This window comes from Bos indicus x Bos taurus, chromosome 22 (assembly GCF_003369695.1).
Source record: "Bos indicus x Bos taurus breed Angus x Brahman F1 hybrid chromosome 22, Bos_hybrid_MaternalHap_v2.0, whole genome shotgun sequence".
NCBI lineage: Eukaryota > Metazoa > Chordata > Mammalia > Artiodactyla > Bovidae > Bos > Bos indicus x Bos taurus.
Genome location: NC_040097.1, coordinates 1,796,309 through 1,816,987, shown reverse-complemented (window position 1 = coordinate 1,816,987; position 20,679 = coordinate 1,796,309). Strand labels below are relative to the sequence as shown.

General features: G+C 51.6%; 1 protein-coding gene across 1 annotated transcript in view; it reads right to left on the bottom strand.

Moving 5' to 3' along the window:
* The window catches only part of KIAA1257 (KIAA1257 ortholog), a 35,700-nt gene extending 15,419 nt beyond the window's left edge, over positions 1-20,281 (bottom strand). The window contains exons 1-7 of the mRNA XM_027522485.1: positions 19,223-20,281; positions 12,592-12,782; positions 11,516-11,720; positions 10,318-10,449; positions 9,405-9,477; positions 8,075-8,196; positions 4,272-4,418 (exon numbers count right to left, since the gene is read on the bottom strand). Of these exons, the coding sequence (XP_027378286.1) occupies positions 4,272-4,418; positions 8,075-8,196; positions 9,405-9,477; positions 10,318-10,449; positions 11,516-11,720; positions 12,592-12,782; positions 19,223-19,484 (1,132 nt within the window). The 5' untranslated portion in view covers positions 19,485-20,281. The remainder of the gene's footprint in view (positions 1-4,271; positions 4,419-8,074; positions 8,197-9,404; positions 9,478-10,317; positions 10,450-11,515; positions 11,721-12,591; positions 12,783-19,222) is intronic.
* Between the last annotated feature and the right edge of the window lie 398 nt (positions 20,282-20,679).

Sequence of the window (20,679 nt, the reverse complement as noted above, 5' to 3'; positions counted from 1 at the left end):
TGCAAGTTCAGCTCAGTTCAGTCGCTCAGCCGTGTCCAACTCTTTGCAACTCCATGGACCGCAGCACGCCAGGCCTCCCTGTCCATCACCAACTCCCGGAGTTTGCTCAAACTCAGATGTCCATTGCATCAGTGATGCCATCCAACCACTGTCGTCCCCTTCTCCTCCCGCCTTCAATCTTGCCCAGCATCAGGGTCCTTTCCAATGAGTCAGTTGTTCGAATCAGGTGGCTAAAGTATTAGAGTTTCAGCTTCGGCATCAGTCCTTCCAATGAACATTCAGGACTGATTTCATTTAGGATGGACTGGTTGGATTTCCTTGCAGTCCAAGGGACTCTCAAGAGTTTCTCTAACACCACAGTTCAAAAGCATCAATTCTTTAGTGCTCAACTTTCTTAATAGTCCAGCTCTCACATCCATACATGACAACTGGAAAAACCACAGCCTTGACTAGACGGACCTTTGTTGGCAAAGTAATGTCTCTGCTTTTGAATATGCTGCCTAGGTTGGTCATAGCTTTTCTTCCAAGGATCAAGCGTCTTTTAATTTCATGACTGCAGTCACCATCTGCAGTGATTTTGGAGCCCAAGGAAATAAAGTCTCTCACTGTTTCCATTGTTTCCCCATCTATTTGCCATGAAGTGATGGGACCAGATGCCATGATCTCCATTTTCTGACTGCTGAGTTTTAAGCCAACTTTTTCTCCCTCTCTTTCACTTTCATCAAGAGGCTCTTTAGTTCTTGATTTTTTGCCATAAGGGTGGTGCCATCTGCATATCTGAAGTTATTGATATTTCTCCTGGCAATCTTGATTCCAGCTTGTGCTTCATCCAGCCTAGCATTTCTCATGATGTACTCTGCATATAAGTTAAATAAGCAGGATGACAATATACAGTCTTGATGTACTTCTTTGCCGATTTGGAACCAGTCTGTAGTTCCATGTCCATTTCCAACTGTTGCTTCTTGACCTGCATACAGATTTCTCAAGAGGCAGGTTGCGTGGTCTAGTATTCCCATCTCTTGAAGAATTTTCCACAGTTTGTTGTGATCCACACAGTCAAAGGTTTTGGCATGATCAAGAAAGCAAAAGTAGATGTTTTTCTGGAACTCTCTTGCTTTTTCAATGATCCAACGGATGTTGGCAATTTGATCTCTGGTTCCCCCACCTTTTCTAAAACCAGCTTGAACATCTCGAAGTTCATGGTTCACGTATTGCTGAAGCCTGGCTTGGAGAACTTTGAGCACTGCTCTACTAGCGTGTGAGATGAGTGCAATTGTGCCGTAGTTTGAGCATTCTTTGGCATTGCCTTTCTTTGGCGTTGCCTTTCTTTGGGATTGGAATGAAAACTGACCTTTTCCAGTCCTGTGGCCACTGCTGAGTTTTCCCAAATTTGCTGGCATATTGAGTGCAGCACTTTCACAGCATCATCTTTTAGGATTTGAAATTGCTCAACTGGAATTCCATCACCTCCACTATTTTTGTTCGTAGTGATGCTTCCTAAGGCCCACTTGACTTTTCACTCCAGGATGTCTGGCTCTAGATGAGTGATCACAGCATCGTGGTTATCTGGGTCGTGAAGACCTTTTTTGTATGGTTCTTCTGTGTATTCTCGCCACCTCTTCTTAGTATCTTCTGCTTCTGTTAGGTCCATACCATTTCTGTACTGTGCTCATCTTTGCATGAAATATTCCCTTAGTATCTCTAATTTTCTTGACAAATCTCTAGTCTTTCCCATTCCATTGTTTGCACTGAACGCTGAGGAAGGCTTTCTAATCTCTCCCTGCTTTTCATCTCCAATGCAAATACCTACTCAAAGCCGCATTCAGACGTTTCAGGCGGTGTCAGCCAGGATCCTGGGCAGCGGCTCAACCTCAGCACTACTGACGCTTGGGGACAGGTGGTCCTCTGTCGTGGGGACCATTCTGTGCATCGTGGCACGTTCACAGCCTCCCACTCCCACCTGTGAGCCCCAAACACGCTTCACACAGCGCCACGTATCCCCGGGGCAGAAGCGCCGGAGGTGACAGCCGCCGTCTCACGGAGGGAACACGGCAAGAGCGAGTGGCCCCCAGCAGGCCCGTGCGCGGACAGCCGCTGCACTTCAGCTTGACAGGGTCAGCCGTGTCGAGGGATCATCCGAGGACTCCAGCCGAAGAGTAGCGGGGCCAGTGTCCACACCACTCCTGCGTGGCGCGTGTGGTCTCTCCACTGTGGGTAAAAGGAAGAGCCCACTCCAGACACGGAAGCTTCGCTCACCACCAAGGCGCTCCATGCCTGTGGCCTAACCAGAAATTGAAGATGACCAAACATGATCGTGCTAGTTTGGGAATGTGTTGTTTTTCACTCGTTCAGTCACATCCAAATCTCTGCGACCCCGTGGACTGCAGCACGCCAGGCCTCCCTGTCCATCACCAACTCCTGGAGCACGCTCAAACTCATGTCCATCAAGTCAGTGACGCGATCCAACCATCTCATCCTCTGTCATCCCCTTCTCCTCCTGCCCTCAATCTTTCCCAGCATCAGGGTCTTTTCCAGTGAGCCAGTTCTTCGCATCAGGTGGCCAAAGTATTGGAGTTTCAGCTTCAGCATCAGTCCCTCCAGTGAATATTCAGGACTGATTTCCTTTAGGATGGACAGGTTGGATCTCCTTGCCATCTAAGGGACTCTTGAGAGTCTTCTCCACACCACAGATTAAAAGCATCAATCTCATGCTATTATATTTTATGGGAAAAGCAGCCTGCAGTTAGCTTGATGAGCCACGGCCATCTGCAGTTTGTGGCCACAGACCGTGGTGTGAGTGCCGGGGGGCAGGGGTCTCTGCTTGCCTTGCTGGAGGCACCTTGTGTGCAGCGGCCCCATCAGCAGCCGTCCTGGCAAAGGAGCAGCCTCCTCACCAGCAGCCTGTCTGATCCCGCTGTGTGCAGGGCTCCCTGCAGAGCTGTTCACACACAGCATCTTTTATGATCCTTTCTAGACCCCTGGGGGGAAGGGAGTCACTGTCCCCATTTCACAGATGAGGACACTGAGGCTCAGAGAAAGCAGGCAGCCCGCAGGGAAGCAGCTGAGCCAGAACCACAGTCGGTGCGTCACTCCTGCAGTCACAGCCATCACGGCAGAGCTTACGGGGAGGGGAGCCCAGGCACCTCTCGGCTGGCCTGCCAGACACGCCCCTCCAGCAGGCGTGTCTTCAGTCGGGCGTCCCCCTCCCCTCACTGCAGTCAGGAGCCGGCCGGGCAGGTCCCTGGGGCCCACCCACCTGGAGCAGCAGCGGTTCACGAAGCAGCGTGAACCCAGGACGCTGCCCCAGGCGGGGTCTCGGGGCGGCTGCATGGAGGCACAGTCCTTCTGGACAGGGCTCGGGCAGTGCACGAAGAGTCCCTGAAAACTCACTTTGGGTGGAACTGATCTTCAAAAATCTGTCTGGAAGTACAAACTGAAAAGTTAAGAGTGTTTCCTCAGAACATATCAACATCAACCCAAGTGCCTATGGGAACAAGAATTTTCCCAGCATTCCTGAACCTGGAGAGTGACCCTCTGAGTCTTCCTAAGCTTCCTCTTCAGATCACCCAGAAGACGGCTAGTTCACCCTGATGGTCAAAAAACGCAGAGTGAAGTAAGTCTAGGATTCCTTTCTCTGAAACAAGGATTCCCTCCACGTTACCTTTTTAAGACAAAGTCAGATAATTTTACTCAATCAGCTAATTTTTTCCATCATTTAAACACATGGACAGAATACCTATTTATTTTCAATCAAACCTAGTTTATAAATTGGGATGGATCTTGCAAAGCAAAAGACACAAACCCTTGTTCTGCCCCTAAGCTGTGTGTCCTCAGGGAAGCTGTTTGACACCGAAAAAACAGTGATGATGAGAACCACGCCCTATTCCACCAGCACCAGCACCACCAGTTCACTGGGTCAGAGTCGGTCCTGAGACGCCGGCGGCAGGACGTCAACGCTGCTTACCTGTCCCCATTTCCTGTACTGGATGTCTTAGGAGCAGCATTCGTACAAAGCAGCGCTTCAGCAAACAAACCCGGGCCGTCTGTTACCCTCACGTTTGCTTGGACTTTGCGATCAGACCTGGGTTGGAATCCTGGGTTCGCTTGCTTGCTGTGGGATCCCAGATGATGCGTGTGGCCTCTCTGTGCCTCCGTGTCCCGCCCTCAACAGTGAGGCCGCTCACCCCCGGGGTGTGGAGGTGGCGCCAGGTGGGGGCGCGGTCCCCGCGGCGTCCCGTCATAGCCCTCCTGCCGGGACTCCGGGCGCCTACCTGCCAGGAGCGGCAGGACCTCCAGCTGGATGGAAAAGCTGCCATGCTTTGCAGGGCCCGCCAGCCGCATATCTGTGCCGTCCTCCCAGTGAGATGTCCTCCTCCTCCTCTGCGACTTTCTCCTGCCATCTGACTCTTTCCGCTTAGCTGTGAGATCAGAGGAAGGGAAGAGCGTCAGGGAGGGCTCCCTGGAGTCAGAGGCTCTTGCCCCTCCCCAGCGGCGTCCACCTGTGGAGAGCAGGAGGAAATGAGGGGGTGTCCTGGTCCCCCCACCCACCGCTGCCCAGAGCCTGCCGTGCCGACACCAGCCACAGAAAACACCCAAGTTCTCCTCCACGTTGGCCCTTAACCATGGCGCAGGGCTGACAGCTGGGCCCTGGAGCTGAGCCATCACAGTTCCAGAACCAGTTCCTTGCCTCCTGTGGGGCAAACGCCGTGACCAATCTGAGCCTCAATCCCCCTGTCTGTCGAAGAGAGAAGGGAAATGTCCATGAGAGGCTCAGCCAAGAACCCAGCTCAGATGACAGAACGCAGGCGCCGGGCGACTAAAACCGCAAGCTACTGATTCCGTGGCGGAAAGACCGACGGGACCGACCGTGCTGGGCAAACGCCCAGGAACAGGCACACAAAGTGGGGCGCGCCAGGGGCCTAAGGGCGCGCTTCCCATTGGCGCGTGACTGAGGACACGGACTGTCCGTGTGGAGGCAAATTAAACCACCGGGCACCTCATGCCATATGCACAACGAGTTGCAGACTGAGGTGGAAAAACTTCACAACGATTAGAAGGATACTCGGGAGACTAGACTGCCGTCTGGATAAGCACAGGTTTCTAGACTGCTCCCCCGGATACGAACTGGGGAGGAACAGGTGAACGCCTGCTGCGCATGACAAGACAGCCCCCGTGTGGGAAACGGGGAGACACAGCCCAGCCTGTGGCGCTTCCAGTGCGCGAACTATGCAGAATCATTCAAAAGACCCTAAAAAGTAAGCCCTGGGATCAATAGGAAAAATCATTTCAACGCAACAGAAGAGCATAAATGAAGACACACTGATAAGGCGAGGACTCCCAGATGCTCCCGACCCCGCGGATCAGGAACTGGGCCCTGACCTGCCAAGTGAGGGTGATGCAGAGGAGAAGTGGCAATTCTCGGTGCTGCCTTCAGGAGGGCAAGGAGGTACAACCAGGACTACACCAGCAGCATCTCCCGACAGACCAGCGAGCATGTCCTACACCCAGGAACCCACAGGGCAGGCGCCCAGAGCCTCCTGCGTGTGCTGGAGCCCCAGCAAGGACGGTCACCGCCGCTGGCAGCAATACGAAAGTGGTGACCAACAGATGGCTCTCAGCGAGGCCAGGAGGGGCGAAGAGGCCGGACTGGCATCAGTTAGTCAGTTTAGTTCCTCAGTCGTGTCTGACTCTTTGCAACCCCATGGACTGCAGCATGCCAGGCCTCCCTGTCCATCACCAACTCCCGGAGCCTACCAAAACTCACATCCATCGAGTCGGTGATGCCATCCAACCACCCCATCCTCTGCCGTCCCCTTTTCCTCCTGCCTTCAATCTTTCTGAGCATCAGGGTCTTTGCCAATGACTCAGTTCTTTGTATCAGGTGGCCAAAGGACTGGAGTTTCAGCTTCAGCATCAGTTCTTCCAATGAATATTTAGGACTGATTTTCTTTAGGACTGACTGGTTGGATCTCCTTGCTGTCCAAGGGACCCTCAAGAGTCTTCTCCAACACCACAGTTCAAAAGCATCAATTCTTAGGCGCTCAGCTTTCTTTATGATCCAACTCTCACATCCATACATGACTACTGGAAAAACCATAGCTTTGACTAGACGGACCTTTGTTGGCAAAGTAATATCTCTGCTTTTTAATAAGCTGTCTAGGTTGGTCATAGCTTTTCTTCCAAGGAGCAAGCATCTTTTAATTTTACAGCTGCAGTCACCACCTGCAGTGATTTTGGAGCCCAAGGAAATAAAGTCTCTCACTGTTTCCATTGTTTCCCCATCTACCCATGAAGTGATGGGACCAGATGCCATGATCTTAGTTTTGTGAATGTTGAGTTTTAAGCCAACTTTTTCACTCTCCTCTTTCACTTTCATCAAGAGGCTTTTTAGTTCTTCTTCGCTTTCTGCCATAAGGGTGGTGTCATGTACATATCTGAGGTTATTGATATTTCTCCCAGCAATCTTGATTCCAGCTTGTGCTTCATTCAGCCCGGCATTTCACATGATGTACTCTACACAGAAGTTAAATAAGCAGGGTGACAGTATACAGCCTTGACGAACTCCTTTCCCAATTTGGAACCAGTCTGTTGTTCCATGTCCAGTTCTAACTGTCGCTTCTTGACCTGCATACAGATTTCTCAGAAGGCAGGAAAGGTGGTCTGGTATTCCCATCTCTTGAAGAATTTTCTACAGTTTGTTGTGATCCATACAGTCAAAGGCTTTGGTGAAGTCAATAAAGCAGATGTTTTTCTGGAACTCTCTTGCTTTTTTGATGATCCAATGGATGTTGGCAATTTGATCTCTGGTTCCTTTGCCTTTTCTAAATCCAGTTTGACCATCTGAAAGTTCACGGTTCATATACTGTTGAAGCCTGGCTTGGAGAATTTTGAGCATTACTTTACTAGCGTGTGAGATGAGTACAATTGTGCGATAGTTTGAGCATTCTTTGGCATTGCCTTTCTTTGGGATTGGAATGAAAACTGACCTTTTCCAGTCCTGTGGTCACTGCTGAGTTTTCCAAATTTGCTGGCATATTGAGTGCAGCAGTTTAACAGCATCATCTTTTAGGATTTGAAATAGCATGTATTGACACAAATACATCACAGGAAAAGAGGCAGGTTCAGGGCTGCCCTGGCATGTCTGACTCTTTGTGACCCCATGGACTGTAGCCCCCAGGCTCCTCTGTCCGTGGGGATTCTCCAGGCAAGAACAGTGGAGTGAGTTGTCATTCCCTCCACCAGGGATGTTCCCGACCCAGGGATGGGTTAAGGAGATGCTCTGCTGCAGTTACAGCCGAGCGGATGGGAACAGGGGGCAAGTGTCCTGTGTGCTCGCTGTAGGACCCTGGAGACTCAACAGTTTGCTGAAAACCTGGTGAGGAAATCTAAGCCAAGGAGGAGGAGGTGGACTCAGGGATCCGAGGATCCTCGCTGGGAGCCTGACTCTCAGATACACGCTTCCAAGAGCGGCTCCTGGGACCTGGGATGCAGTTTCCCCGGTTCCACCCTAAGAAGCCCGCACCTTCTCAGCTTCCAAAGGGTCTCTCCACACACGCCGCAGCCCACATACCTATCCTACACAGCACTGATCACATGGAGGTGTAATTAACTTTCTGGACGTCTCTGGTCAGTATTACAGATTTTCATGTCCCCCATTCCCTGGTGACTGAGATGGTTAAGAATCTGCTTGCAATGTGGGAGAGCTGGGCTTCATCGCTGGGTTGGGAAGATCCCCTGGAGGAGGGCATGGCCACCCACTCCAGTATTCTCGCCTGGAGGATCCCGTGGACAGAGGAGCCTGGCGGCTGCAGTCCCTGGGGCCGCAGAACCAGACACGACCGAGCCACTAAGCACATACACAGAACACCATGGACAGGAGCCCAGAAACGCCGGCGGCAAAGGATGGTGGACGGCCCAGCGGCGAGACAGGCTGAGCCAGTCAAAAGCTGCACCGAGTATTTTTCACTTTTGATTAAATGGGAACCTTATCGAAGAATTCTGAATCTGAAACATTTCATAATTCTCTTTCAGGCCCAGTCACACTACAAAGTCCCCAAATCCCACCCTGACTTACTCTGAAATTTCTGCTTCTCTAACAGGTTTGTCAAGCTGCTAAGTGATGGCTTCTCAATTAGCTCCTTCGCCTCCGTCGTGGTTGCCCCTCCCAAAGAAGAAACCGGTTTGGAATCACCCCATCTAGAAAATGCACAAAGAGAAAGAAAAATATAGGGAAGTGAGACAAACTAGGGATCGGAGCTGAGAATCTATCTACTGGATTGAACGTGAGTAGATTCTCAAAAAGATGACACTGCCTTCCTTTAAAGCACTGCCTCTTAAAATTTCAACGTGCATTTGAGTCACCAGGGAATGTCACTGAAAAAATGCAGATTGTAGGTCAGCAAGCCTTGGGTGGCCCTGAGACTCCCACCCCTAACAAAGTCCCACTAATGATGAGGCTGCTACTCTGCAGACAACCTTGCACTATCAATTATAATGATTAAAAATATATTATTGATTAAAATAAAATAAACTGAAAACTCTAAAATATCTAGGAATTCACTTACAGGAATTACCCACAACATCTACAGGGAAAAAAAAAAAAAAAGTAACCCTATTAAAAGCCATAAAGGAGGAACAGAATTAGGTGAAAAGATAAACCATGATCACGGATGGGGGAACTTCATAATGTAAAAATGTCAATTCTCTCCAAATAAATCTATAAATTCCTGCAAAAAACACTTTTAACCAACATTTTCAAATGATGTGCTCTGAGTCACTGTGCTGAACAGAAGAAACTGATGCCGTGTTGTGAATCTCCTGGGCTTCAATACAGCCTTTTGTTTAATGACAGTTCTCTGGGTCCTTCCCATGCCATCCCCCCAAGTCTCGAGGCGGATCTCCCTTCGCCCCCCGGTCCCCACAGCGTCTGAGAAGTCCCCTTCTCTGGTTTCCCCCTTAGGCTCCAGCAGGTCCGAGAGCAACTGCCCTCCGAAAGGAGACACAGTGGACTCAGCTGTCCAGTGGTATGGGTTGGGATCCTGGCTTTACCAACGCCCCAAGCCTCCCAAGGATTCTAGTTTTATAACTCTGTGCCAACCACTTAGCCGCGAAGTCCCTTTATGGAGAAAATGGAGATGGTGATGCCGAATGGAGATGGAGAGTGACGAAGCTGAGGGTAATACGAAATGCACTGCTTCACACAGAAGCAGGGGCCTGACACATAACACAGGCTCAGAGGACTCAGAGTACCTTTCTCGGTTCTGTGCCCCCACCTGGACTGCGTGAGCTCCTGGTTAAGTGAGACTACCAAAACTCCACGTGACTCTGGGAGGGGGGCTTGCGGGGCAAGAAGAAGAGGAGGCCCCTTTCCCACACCCCGAAAAACAGCACGGGGCCCTCCTTACTGGACTGTGGCAAGCTCTTCCGACCTGAGTAGCTTTTCGTGGTCCTCGGGGTTCCCGGGAAGAGTTTCCGCATCTGCTGGGAGGGAACCCGACCACATGAGCCAGCGTCTCCAAGCCTCCCACTCTGTACGAGCTCACCAAGAATGAGGGCCCTGAACACGTTTGCAGCGCCAGCCCCCGAGCCGCAGTCCCCAAGCATTCAGCAAAATGTCTGCGGATGACACACGACTGAATGAATGAATATAGAGATAACTATGATTATTTGGAAAAACGGAGGCAAGACTAGGCCTCGAGATCCTCATGTAATACTCCTCAGAGAACAAAACAGAAGTCTGTTATCTATGCAGCCAGCCGCTTCAGCGCTGTTCACACTAGAGACTCCTGAAAACACTCCCGTTTCCTTTATTCCCACCGACAGCAAACAGTTAAGCAAACCACAGTGGTGCTAGCGCATGAAACACTCTGAAGCCACCACACGAGAAGTTTATGGAAAGTTGTTAAGGAAATAGACGGTGAGGATGCAATGATCTCACACTAGAAGATTATGGACCCAGAATAACCTCATCTGTATTAAAAAAAAAAAAAATCTCAGCACGAAAACAAAAGAATCTGCCATAACGAGATAACCAAGACATTGCAGTGTTTGTTGCTGGTGACGGAACAATCCGTTATGTTCCCTGCGTGTTTTATGCTTTTCTGTATTTCCTGACTGTTCTAAAAAACAAACGAAAGCTATGGAATGTCTCCACTGAGAGACGGGTTTTTTGTAAGTGACCAAAATGAAAGAATCAACTGCAGTGATTCGGTGCGGAGCACGAGGCCCCCGGCGGACGCCAGTGCGCACGCGTCACCCGGGACCCCGCCTTCCCGCCGGTCCGCGCTCGGCGCGCCCACGAAGGCCGCCTCCGCTCACCGTGCGCTGGCTTCAAGGATCTTCTCGGTTTTTCGAGCTTCTCTGGTGCGTGGTCCTGGCACTGCTCCTCTTTGACGTGAACGCCCTGTTCAGACAATCTTCTCTGACTTAAAACCAAATTTTTCACTTCCTCTAGAACACAGGAGGAGACCGCATGGCTGACTCGGCTCATCAGAAACACTGCTTATCCCCTAGGCGAGTGTCCCCCTCAGTTAGTGCTGGAGCAGTAAGACGGGGAGCCGCCGGGGGAGCCGCCGGGGGCGCCGCCTCCCAACACCAGGACCCGCCCAGCCCGCCGGCACCGGCTTCTCCCAGGCAGGGTCCCTAGGCAGGTGCCTGTGCTGCGTTAGGCGCTCACCCTGCACTGGAAGGAAGGCACCACCGCCTGCCCTCTTAGAGACGCTTCTGTCACCCTTGTGTGGGCAGGGGACCCACCCTTTACCAAGGGCGACGCCCCTCGGGGTCGCCCCACCTGTCAGTGGGGGGCGGGCCAGCGGGGCAGAGGGGGAGAGGGAAGGCTAAAGAAGACGGCAGAGAGAGGTGAGACCGGCCGAGGTACTGGAGGATGGACGGCACTCTGGGAACAAGAAATTTGGCCAAGAGCCCCTGGTGCCTCGAGGCTGGCCCTGCAATGTGGAGAAGCCTCGCGTCTTCAGGGGTCAGGGCTGGACCTGGGGTGCAGGTGATGGTGATGATGAGAAAGAAGGCTCGGGGCGCCGGGGGCACGATGCCTTCGAGACTGGACTCGGACATCAGACTTGGTTCCCAAAGACGCGCGGCAGCCGTGAAAAGCCGCAGAGCTGCCAAGCGCCAGGGTCTTAGGGGTGATACAGGAAGGTCAGGGAGCGGGGCGGCAGAGAGGAGACAGGGGAAAACGTGCGTGCAGACGGAGGAGGCAGGTGAGGGTAGAGAGCCCTGGGAGAGCCACACCAGGCAGGGTCACCAAGCAGGCGCTGGGCTGGGGGCAGCGGTGGCCGAGAGTGGTGGGCACGGCAGGAGCCAGCCACGACCTGGGGCTTCAAAGGGTCATTGGCCAGCGCTGAGAGCGGACAGAGGTGTCACTGTGCTGACGGACGCCAGCACGGGCCCCTGAAAACCAGACGCGCCCAACTAAGGGACGCGGGCTTTCTGCTGTCAACTGGTGAGAAGCCACCACGTCCTGGGAACATTTCAAGTCAAACCCAGACACCTGACTTACCGGAAGATCCCATGTCTTCCATAAACCCGGAAGGCTTTAGCCGATAATACTTGACTCTTTTCGAAACCTTTTCCTTGGTGTCCCAGACCTTCAAGGTGATTTTGTGAAAATTTATTTTCTTCAGTAACTCCTTGGTCACGTTGATGTTGAAAGCTTGGGTCCACGACACCCAGACCCTGTCCCCTTCTTGCCACGGCCTGATGGTCTGTGTGAGAGGACAAGAGACTCTCAGGGGCCAAGATCTGACCGTTGGCGCGGCGAGCCGGGCCCGGCCCTCCGCCTGTCTGTCTGTGTGTCCCGACCTCTCCTGGCTCCCAGCTCTCGTCGGGAATCAGGAAATGGGTGCCGGGAACAGGGGCCTGCGCACCTCTAGGTTCCTCGGAAAAATAAAAGTAAAAGCAATTCCTGCAGAGATGTCCTTCCCAGGGGCTCTCCATCCTGCCCCGAGCCTGCCCTAGCGCAGCGTGCCCGCGCGCAGGAGCAGACGCCCATACTCACGCGCACACACACGAAGAAACAGCAAGAGCTGCCAGAACTCTGCAAACACCAAAGAAATTCTTAGGTTGAAGATACCTGCACAGACAACCCTTGGGTCGCCATTATTAGGTTCTTGCACATTGGCATTCAGTAGATCTCGGGTGGGGCCCAAGGTCTTGAATTTCCAGCAAGTTCTAGGGGAAGCCAGCATTCTTTGTGGCTCCTGCTGTTTCTTATGGTTATCAGACTACATGCAAGGCCAGACACACACACACAGACACACACACGGGGACACACACACAGAGACACACACGGAGACACACATACGGAGACACACACAGAGACACACACACAGAGACACACAAACACAGACACACACACAGAGACACACACACGGAGACACACACATGGAGACACACACGGAGACACACAAATACACACACGGAGACAGAGACACAAACAGACACACACACACACACGGAGACAGACACACAGAGACACACACAGACACACACACAGAGACAGACGGAGACACACACACACACACGGAGACAGACACACAGAGACACACACAGACACAGACACACACGCACGCTCACCTTTACTCCCGAGTCCAGGAACACTTTGGCCACGGTGGGAAACAGCAGCACGTCGACTTTCTTAGGCTCCGCACCGTCCGGCAGGAGGGAGTACTCGACGTGGTAGTAGCGGTGAACCTTTGCCACGGGCTTGTCCGTTTTAGGCGGTCGCCTGTATTTTTCAACCAAACTCGAAAATTTCCCTTTATGACCTGGAGGACACAGATGGAGTGAGTCCTGCCCTAACCTCACGTGGGAAGGCAGAGCCGTCTCCACGACTCCCTGCTCCCAAGAAGAGCCGGAGGCGGGGGCCTGTGCAGCCACCCGCTCGGCGTGAGGGTGTGTGTCGGGCCCTCCGCTCACGACTCTGAGGCCAGCATCCCCATAAAGGTGTTAAAACCAAACATCACAGCACGACGGGATCCGTGCAACATCAGCGGCGCAAACACGACCAGAGTAGGGGTTTGTGGGCTGGGGGGTGAGTATCCTGGGGGGGCACCCTGGGGGGTATCCTGGGGGTTACCCTGGGGGCACATCCTGAAGGGTATCCTGGGGGGGTACCCTGGGCAGGTACCCTGGGGGATGGGGGATATCCTGTGGGGATATCCTGGGGGGGTATCCTGCAGGGGGTAACCTGGGGGGTACCCTGGGGAATGGGGGATATCCTGGGGGTGTATCCTGAAGGGGGTATCCTGGGGGGGGTACCCTGGGGGATATCCTGGGGGAGTACCCTGGGGGGTACCCTGGGGAGGTATCCTGGGGGATATCCTGGGGGTGTATCCTGCAGGGGGTATCCTGGGGGGGGTACCCTGGGTGGGTATCCTGGGGGATATCCTGGGGGAGTACCCTGGGGGGCACCCTGGGGAGGTATCCTGGGGGGTATCCTGGGGGGTATCCTGGAAGGGCACCCTGGGGGGTATCCTGGGGGATATCCTGGGGGTGTATCCTGCAGGGGGTATCCTGGGGGGGGTACCCTGGGTGGGTATCCTGGGGGATATCCCGGGGGAGTACCCTGGGGGACATCCTGGGGAGGTATCCTGTGGGGGTATCCTGTGGGGTACCAGCATATCCCAGGGGCTGTCAGCAAGTCGTGCAGGGACAAAGCTGGCAGACACCCCAGCCTGAGCCCACCAAAACCCCACCAAGGAAGCTGTGAGACGTGGGGTGGCGGGGCGGGCAGACACAAAGGGAGTCTGGGCTTCCCCAAGAGGCGCAGCCTCCCAGGCCTGGCCTTGACCGTCAGCTGGGACCTCCAGGCTGAGTGTTAACACCGCGAGATGATTCAGGAACCCCACACGGCTTCCTCTGAGCCGCCTTCTATAAGACTGACAGTTTTAAAGGTCTCACTGTAAAGTGTCGATGGTGTGTCCCCCAGGAGGCTGCTGAACATGGGAGGTGCCCCCAAGGTCTCCAGGAATGAGCTTCTCACAGCCGTCCTCAGGGGCAGGAGGAGTCCTGGTGAGGGGAGGTGACGAGGAAGCTGGCAGCTTCGCAGACCTGCCTCCAGACTCAAGCCGCCGCGGGCCAGCAGGTCACACACTCTCTCACTGCCTATCCACAGGTTTGCAGATGCTACAGCACGGCAGCGAGCAATGCAACAATATCGATCCCAAAAAAGGCGGGCAATGCGACATTAGCTATCCAGAAAGTTAAGGTGCTTACTCCTTGGAAGAAAAGCAATGACGAATCTAGACAGCATATTAAAAAGCAGAGATGATACTTTGCCTATGAAGGTCCATCTAGTCAGAGCTATGGTTTTTCCAGTAGTCACACATAGTTATGAGAGTTGGACTAAAAAAAGACTGACAGCGAAGAATTGCTGCCTTCAAACTGCGGTGCTGGATAAGACTCTTGAGAGTCCCATGGATAGCAAGAAAATCAAACCAGTCAATCCTAAAGGAAGTCAACCCCAAATATTCACCGGAAGGACTGAAGCTGAAGCTCTAATACTTGGGCCGCTGACTCGCTGGAAAAGACCTTTATGCTGGGAAAGACTGAGGACAGGAGGAGAAGGGGACGACAGAGGATGAGATGGTGGGACGGTATCACGGACTCAAAGGACATAAGTTTGAGCAAACTCCAGGAGATAGTCAAGGACAGGGAAGCCTGGCATGATGCAGTCTGTGGGGTCGCAAAGAGTCAGACACAACTGAGCGACTGAACAACAATCCAAAAAATATAAACACACATCTTAAACCCAGCAATTCCACTTCTTGAGATTCAGGCTACACAAGGATCCACACATAAGCCCAGAAATGTCCATACAACAATGTCTGCTGAATAATTGGAGACAACTTACATGTTCACCAACACGGGGCAGGGTAAATTAGACACTCGGGATGGACCGCTACAGCACACAGGTGTTTAAAACCAACACCGACAAAGCAAACCAAGTCTGCGACTATCCGATAAGACATCTGAGATACACCATCAAAGTTTTAAGAAGCAAGTTGTAAAATAGGATACGTAGGGTCTCATTTTTCTAAAACAAACAACTTGAATAAACATTCATGGATAAGTTCATAAATATTCAGGTATTTAAGGAAAAAACATTGAAGCTAGAGTTTTATACCTAACCAAAGAGATAGGTTCTTCAAAGATACTGATGCTGTAAAAATACTTTCAGGCAAGGTCTCTTTAAGTGGAGCTGCACAGCGATCTATTTTATAAACGCCTTTGGAGAAAGGGCCAAAATAAGAAAAACAAGTCTAAGAGAGCCTGCAAGAGATGCGAGGTTGAAGGTGATCAAATAACCACCAGTATTCTTGGGGGCGGTGTTTGCAGGTACCTTTTGCATGTTTGCATGGTATCAACAGACCATTATACACACACATACCATTATACATAAAGGAGGTCACACCCAGTGACAGACAGTTCAATTTCCAAGAAAAGGTAGGTCAGTTTTGAACATGGTGTACATCTAAGCAAACAGTTTACAGAATATCTGAAGCAGTCGTCAGCAGAACTACAAGGCGATGCTGAATTAATCACCACGGGCGGAGATTTCAAGCAGGACAACAAAAAAGACATGTCAGAAAATGGAGAACCGTGTGATGTGCTGAGGAATGAACCTGCCTCAGTGGCAAGAGGCCGTGCTCCACACACTTCAGATGCGACGGAAGAGGCTGAAGACCACGCAGATAGAGGGACGGACCACGTGCGACTGGATGGGGGAGCCACCACCCAAAGCAAACTGCAGACTCCACACGCTCCCTTTCACATCGTCAGTGGCACCCTTCACATACCCAGAACAAAAAAAAGGTTAAATTTGAACGGAAACGCAAAAGACCCTGAATACCCAAAGTATTACTGAGAAAGAGGAACGGAGCTGGAGGACTCTGGCTTCCTGACTCCAGGCTACACTACAGAGCTATAGTGATCAAAGCACTATGGTACAAATACAGATCAATGGAACAAAATAGAGTATCCAGAGACGAACCTCACGCACCTGTGGTCACCTAATAAACAACAGAGGAGGAGAGAATATAACAATGGAGAAAAGACCGCCTCTTCAGTAAGTGGTGCCCGGAGACTGCACAGCTGCACAAAAGGATGGAATGAAGACATTTTCTGACACCATACACAAAAACACACTCAGAGGGATTAAAGATCTACATTTAAGACCGGGTAAAATTCCTAGAGAAAAACATAGGCAGAACACTCTCTGACATAAATTGCAGTAATATTTTTGGGGCTCCGTCTCCTAGATTGATGGAAATAAAAAGAAAACTAAACAAATGGAATCTAATTCAACTTAAAGGCTTTTGCACAGCAAAGGAAACCACAGACAGAATGAAAAGACAACCTTTTCTGGGAGAAAATATTTGCAACAGATTCTACTAACACGGAATTAATTTCAAAAACATACAAACAGCTCATACAGCTTAATATCAAAAAAAGAAAAACCCAATCAAAACATGGGCAGAAGACACAGACATTTCTCCAAGACACAGAGATGGCCAAGAGGCCCGTGGGAAGTGCTCCATGTGTCACAACCACCAGTGAAATGGAAAAGCAAAGTACAAAGCGGTGTCACCTCACACTTGAGAGGGTAACAGGCAGGGAGGCCAGGGGTCTCCAAGCGGAGGAAACAGCCTGCAAGTGTCAGACGTTTTTATCTCTCACAAGCGGCAGGAGGAAACAAACTAGCGATATTTTGTCCTTTTCTATACAAATTTAAAAGGAGGTTTCTCTTAAAATACTGTGTTGCCATGATGACACCTGGTTTCACCTGAAGTTAACTATTCTCAAACCTAGAGATAACCAGTGCATTTGTCTTATGGAAATGTTTGTCTTAAGCTATGCTAATGTATTATGCATTTACCCCAAACTCTGTCTTCAAGCCGGTTCCACCTCTTGGCTCAGAACCTACTTGACAAACCAGTTTATTATACTCAGATATTGTTCCCCTAATCTAGGTAAACGAAACTATTTGTATGGTGATCTGCCCTTCTTCAAGATTCAAATTAATCATTTTATGGCCCAGAATGAACCATTTGGTGCCAAGATTATCCCAAAATGCATCTTATGGGTGAGGGGCCTGGTGCCATTCTGAGTTTTAAGACATTCCTTTCTTTTATAAACACACTGTTAGTTTATAACATCCAGCTGAAGACCAGCAGGGGGGTACTCTTTCTGGCTCCTTCTGATGCCTATGTTAGAAGCTTTCTCTATCTCTTTGATACTTTAATAAAACTTTATTACACAAAAGCTCTGAGTGATCAAGCCTTGTCTCTGGCCCCGGATTGAATTCTTCTCCTCTGGGGGCCAAGAATCCTGGCGTCTTTGTGTGATTCGACAACAACCTTTCACACTGATCAGAATGGCCATCATTAAAAATCTACAAGTAGATTTTGATCCAGTACATCTGAGAATCTGCATTTAAACCCAGAATTAGGGGATTCACAATCAGCTTATGGGGGTGGGGAGTGCCTTAATCTCTTCTTTATCTGCAGAAAGCATAAATAACATCACCAGCCACTACAACAAAGCTGGTGGGGGTGATGGAATTCCAGCTGATATTTCACATCCTAAAAGATGACGCTGTGAAAGTGCTGCACTCACTATGCCAGCAAATTTGGAAAACTCAGCAGTGGCCACAGGACTGGAAAAGTTCAGTTTTCATTCCAATCCCAAAGAACGCAATGCCAAAGAATGTTCAAACTACCGCACAACTGCACTCATCTCACATGCTACCAAAGTAATGCTCAAAATTCTCCAAGCCAGGCTTCAACAGTATGTGAACTGTGAACTTACAGACGTGAGGGCTGGATTTAGAAAAGGCAGAGGAACCAGAGATCAAATTGCCAACATCCGCTGGATCATGGGAAAAGCAAGAGTGTTCCAGAAAAACATCTACTTCTGCTTTCTTAACGTCACCAAATCCTTTGACTGTGTGGATCACCACAAACTGTAGAAAATTCTTCAAGAGATGGGAATACCAGACCACTTTACCTGCTTCCTGAGAAATCTGTGTGCAGGTCAAGAAGCAACAGTTAGAACGGGACATGGAACAACAGACTGGTTCCAAATAGGAAAAGGAGTACGTCAAGGCTGTATGTTGTCACCCTGCTTATTTAACTTCTATGCAGAGTACATCATGAGAAACGCTGGGCTGGATGAAGCACAAGCTGGAATCAAGAATGCCAGGAGAAATATCAATAACCTCAGATATGCAGATGACATCACCCTTATGGCAGAAACTGAAGAGGAACTAAAAAGCCTCTTGATGAAAGTGAAAGAGGAGAGTGAAAAAGTTGGCTTAAAACTCAACATTCAGAAAACGAAGATCACGGCATCCGGTCCCATCACTTCATGGGAGATAGATGGAAAAACAAAGGAAACAGTTAAACAGACTTTATTTTTGGCTCCAAAATCACTGCAGATGGTGACTGGAGCCATGAAATTAAAAGACGCTTGCTCTTTGGAAGGAAAGACCAACCTAGACAGCATATGAAAAAGCAGAGACATTACTTTGCCAACAAAGGTCCATCTGGTCAAAGTTATGGTTTTTCCAGTAGTCATGTATGGATGTGAGAGTTGGACCCTAAAGAAAACTGAGCACCGAAGAATTGATACTTTTGAACTGTGGTGCAGGAGAAGACTCTTGAGAGTCCCTTGGACTGCAAGGAGATCCAACCAGTCCATCCTAAAGGAGATCAGTCCTGAATATTCACTGGAAGGACTGATGGTGAAGCTGAAACTCCAATCCTTTGGCCACCTGATGCGAAGAACTGACTCACTGGAAAAGACCCTGATGCTGGGAAAGACTGAAGGCAGGAGGAGAAGGGGACAACAGAGGATGAGACGGTTGGATGGCATCACCGACTCAATGGACATAAGTTTGAGTGAACTCCGGGGATGGTGATGGACAGGGAGGCCTGGCGTGCTGCAGTCCCTGGGGTCGCAAAGAGTCGGACACAACTGAGTGACTGAACTGACTGACCGCACTGAGCCTCCTGGGACTTTGAGAGGATTGAGTCTGTGACACCACTCCCTGCCTGGCCCACAGTGAGCCCTAACAGGACGGTTTCTCTCTGGACCTCTGGTCCTGGCATCGGCCACCCCACTTAGGGGAGCCTCAAACTCGTGGCAAAGGTCAGTGGTGCACCCCTCCCCGCAGAGCGTGGTGGAATTCGGCCCTATGGCTCACCTGAAGTCAGCGGGAAGGCCAGAGAGATGATGAACGTGCAGGGGACCACGTGGGGCATGTGGGAGGTGAAGGCGCTGGCGGGCCTCTCTGGGGACTCGCTGCTGCACCGGTGGTCTGAGTCCGACTCCTGGGCCCAGGCCCTGTCCTTCAGGTACTCGTCGGCTTCACACTCGCTCCCCGACTGGTGAAAGCTGCCCATGGAGGACGCGGGGCCCATGCTGGCCTGGTCCTCGTCCTCCCACTCCCAGGCCTGCAGCGACATGCTGCAGGGAGGCCCAGGCGGCTGCAAGGAAAGGGAGGCGCTGCGGCCACCCCAGGGCTCCTGAAGGGAAGCTGAGATCCCGCAGGGGACCCACCCTCCTCTTCGAGTGCCCTGCTCCGTCCCCAGCGACCAGCCAAGGCCTCGGACACTGCCGGCCACGCAGAGAGAACCCAGTCAAGACTGGAGGAAACACAGAAAATGGTGCCGTCAGTAATCACGATACACAGCCGGTTCCTCCAACTAGCGGCCCGCCTTCCCACTCCTAGGTGTGGCTCCTTTCACCAGCGTCCATCGGGGGCCTGAGTCCCATTCCCCAGGAAGCGCAAGGAGGGGTAGGAAGGAAGCCCCCTCTGCTCCCGCAGAGCCGGTCTCGGGTTAGCTGTACCCAAGCCCAGTGTGAGCTTGTCATCCGGGGACAGCACGCTGACACCAAGGGGGGCCAGGACCGTCCAGGCTAGATCCGCCCGGGGCCACCGGAAAACGCTGAGGAGCTTGCCCAGATGCACTGGGGGCCGGGTGGGTGGGGTGTGTAGGGGGTACCTGCGGCACCTGCTTGGAGACACGCTGGCCAGTCACGTGGGCTCGGACCACGACGTCGGTCAGCTTCCACAGCCGACTCGGCTAGAAGGCTACTAGGACGCAGTCTGTGCGCCCCGCCGGTAGGGAGGCCCGAGGACCCGCCTCCTAACTAAGTTTGACGGTTGCTAGGAGACGCACGTGGCCCCGGGGCGACGCTCCCCTCTTGGGGGCGGGGCTATCCTGGGGGCGGGGCTCCCCGCTTCAGCCGCTGCACAGCCGCCTGGGCGAGATTCCTCAGCTCAGTTCAGTGCAGTTCAGTCGCTCAGTCGTGTCCGACTCTTTGCAACCCTATGGACTGCAGCACGCCAGGCCTCCCTGTCCATCACCAACTCCCGGAGCTTACTCAAACTCATGTCCACTGAGTCGGTGATGCCATCCAACCATCTCATCCTCTGTCGTCCCCTTCTCCTCCTGCCTCCAATCTTTCCCACCATCAGGGTCTTTTCCAATGAGTCGGTTCTTCGCATCGGGTGGCCAAAGTATCGGAGTTTCAGCTTCAGCATCAGTCCTTCCAGTGAATATTCAGGACTGATTTCCTTTAGGATGGACTGGCTGGATCTCCTTGCAGTCCAAGGGACTCTCAAGAGTCTTCAACACCACAGTTCAAAAGTACCAA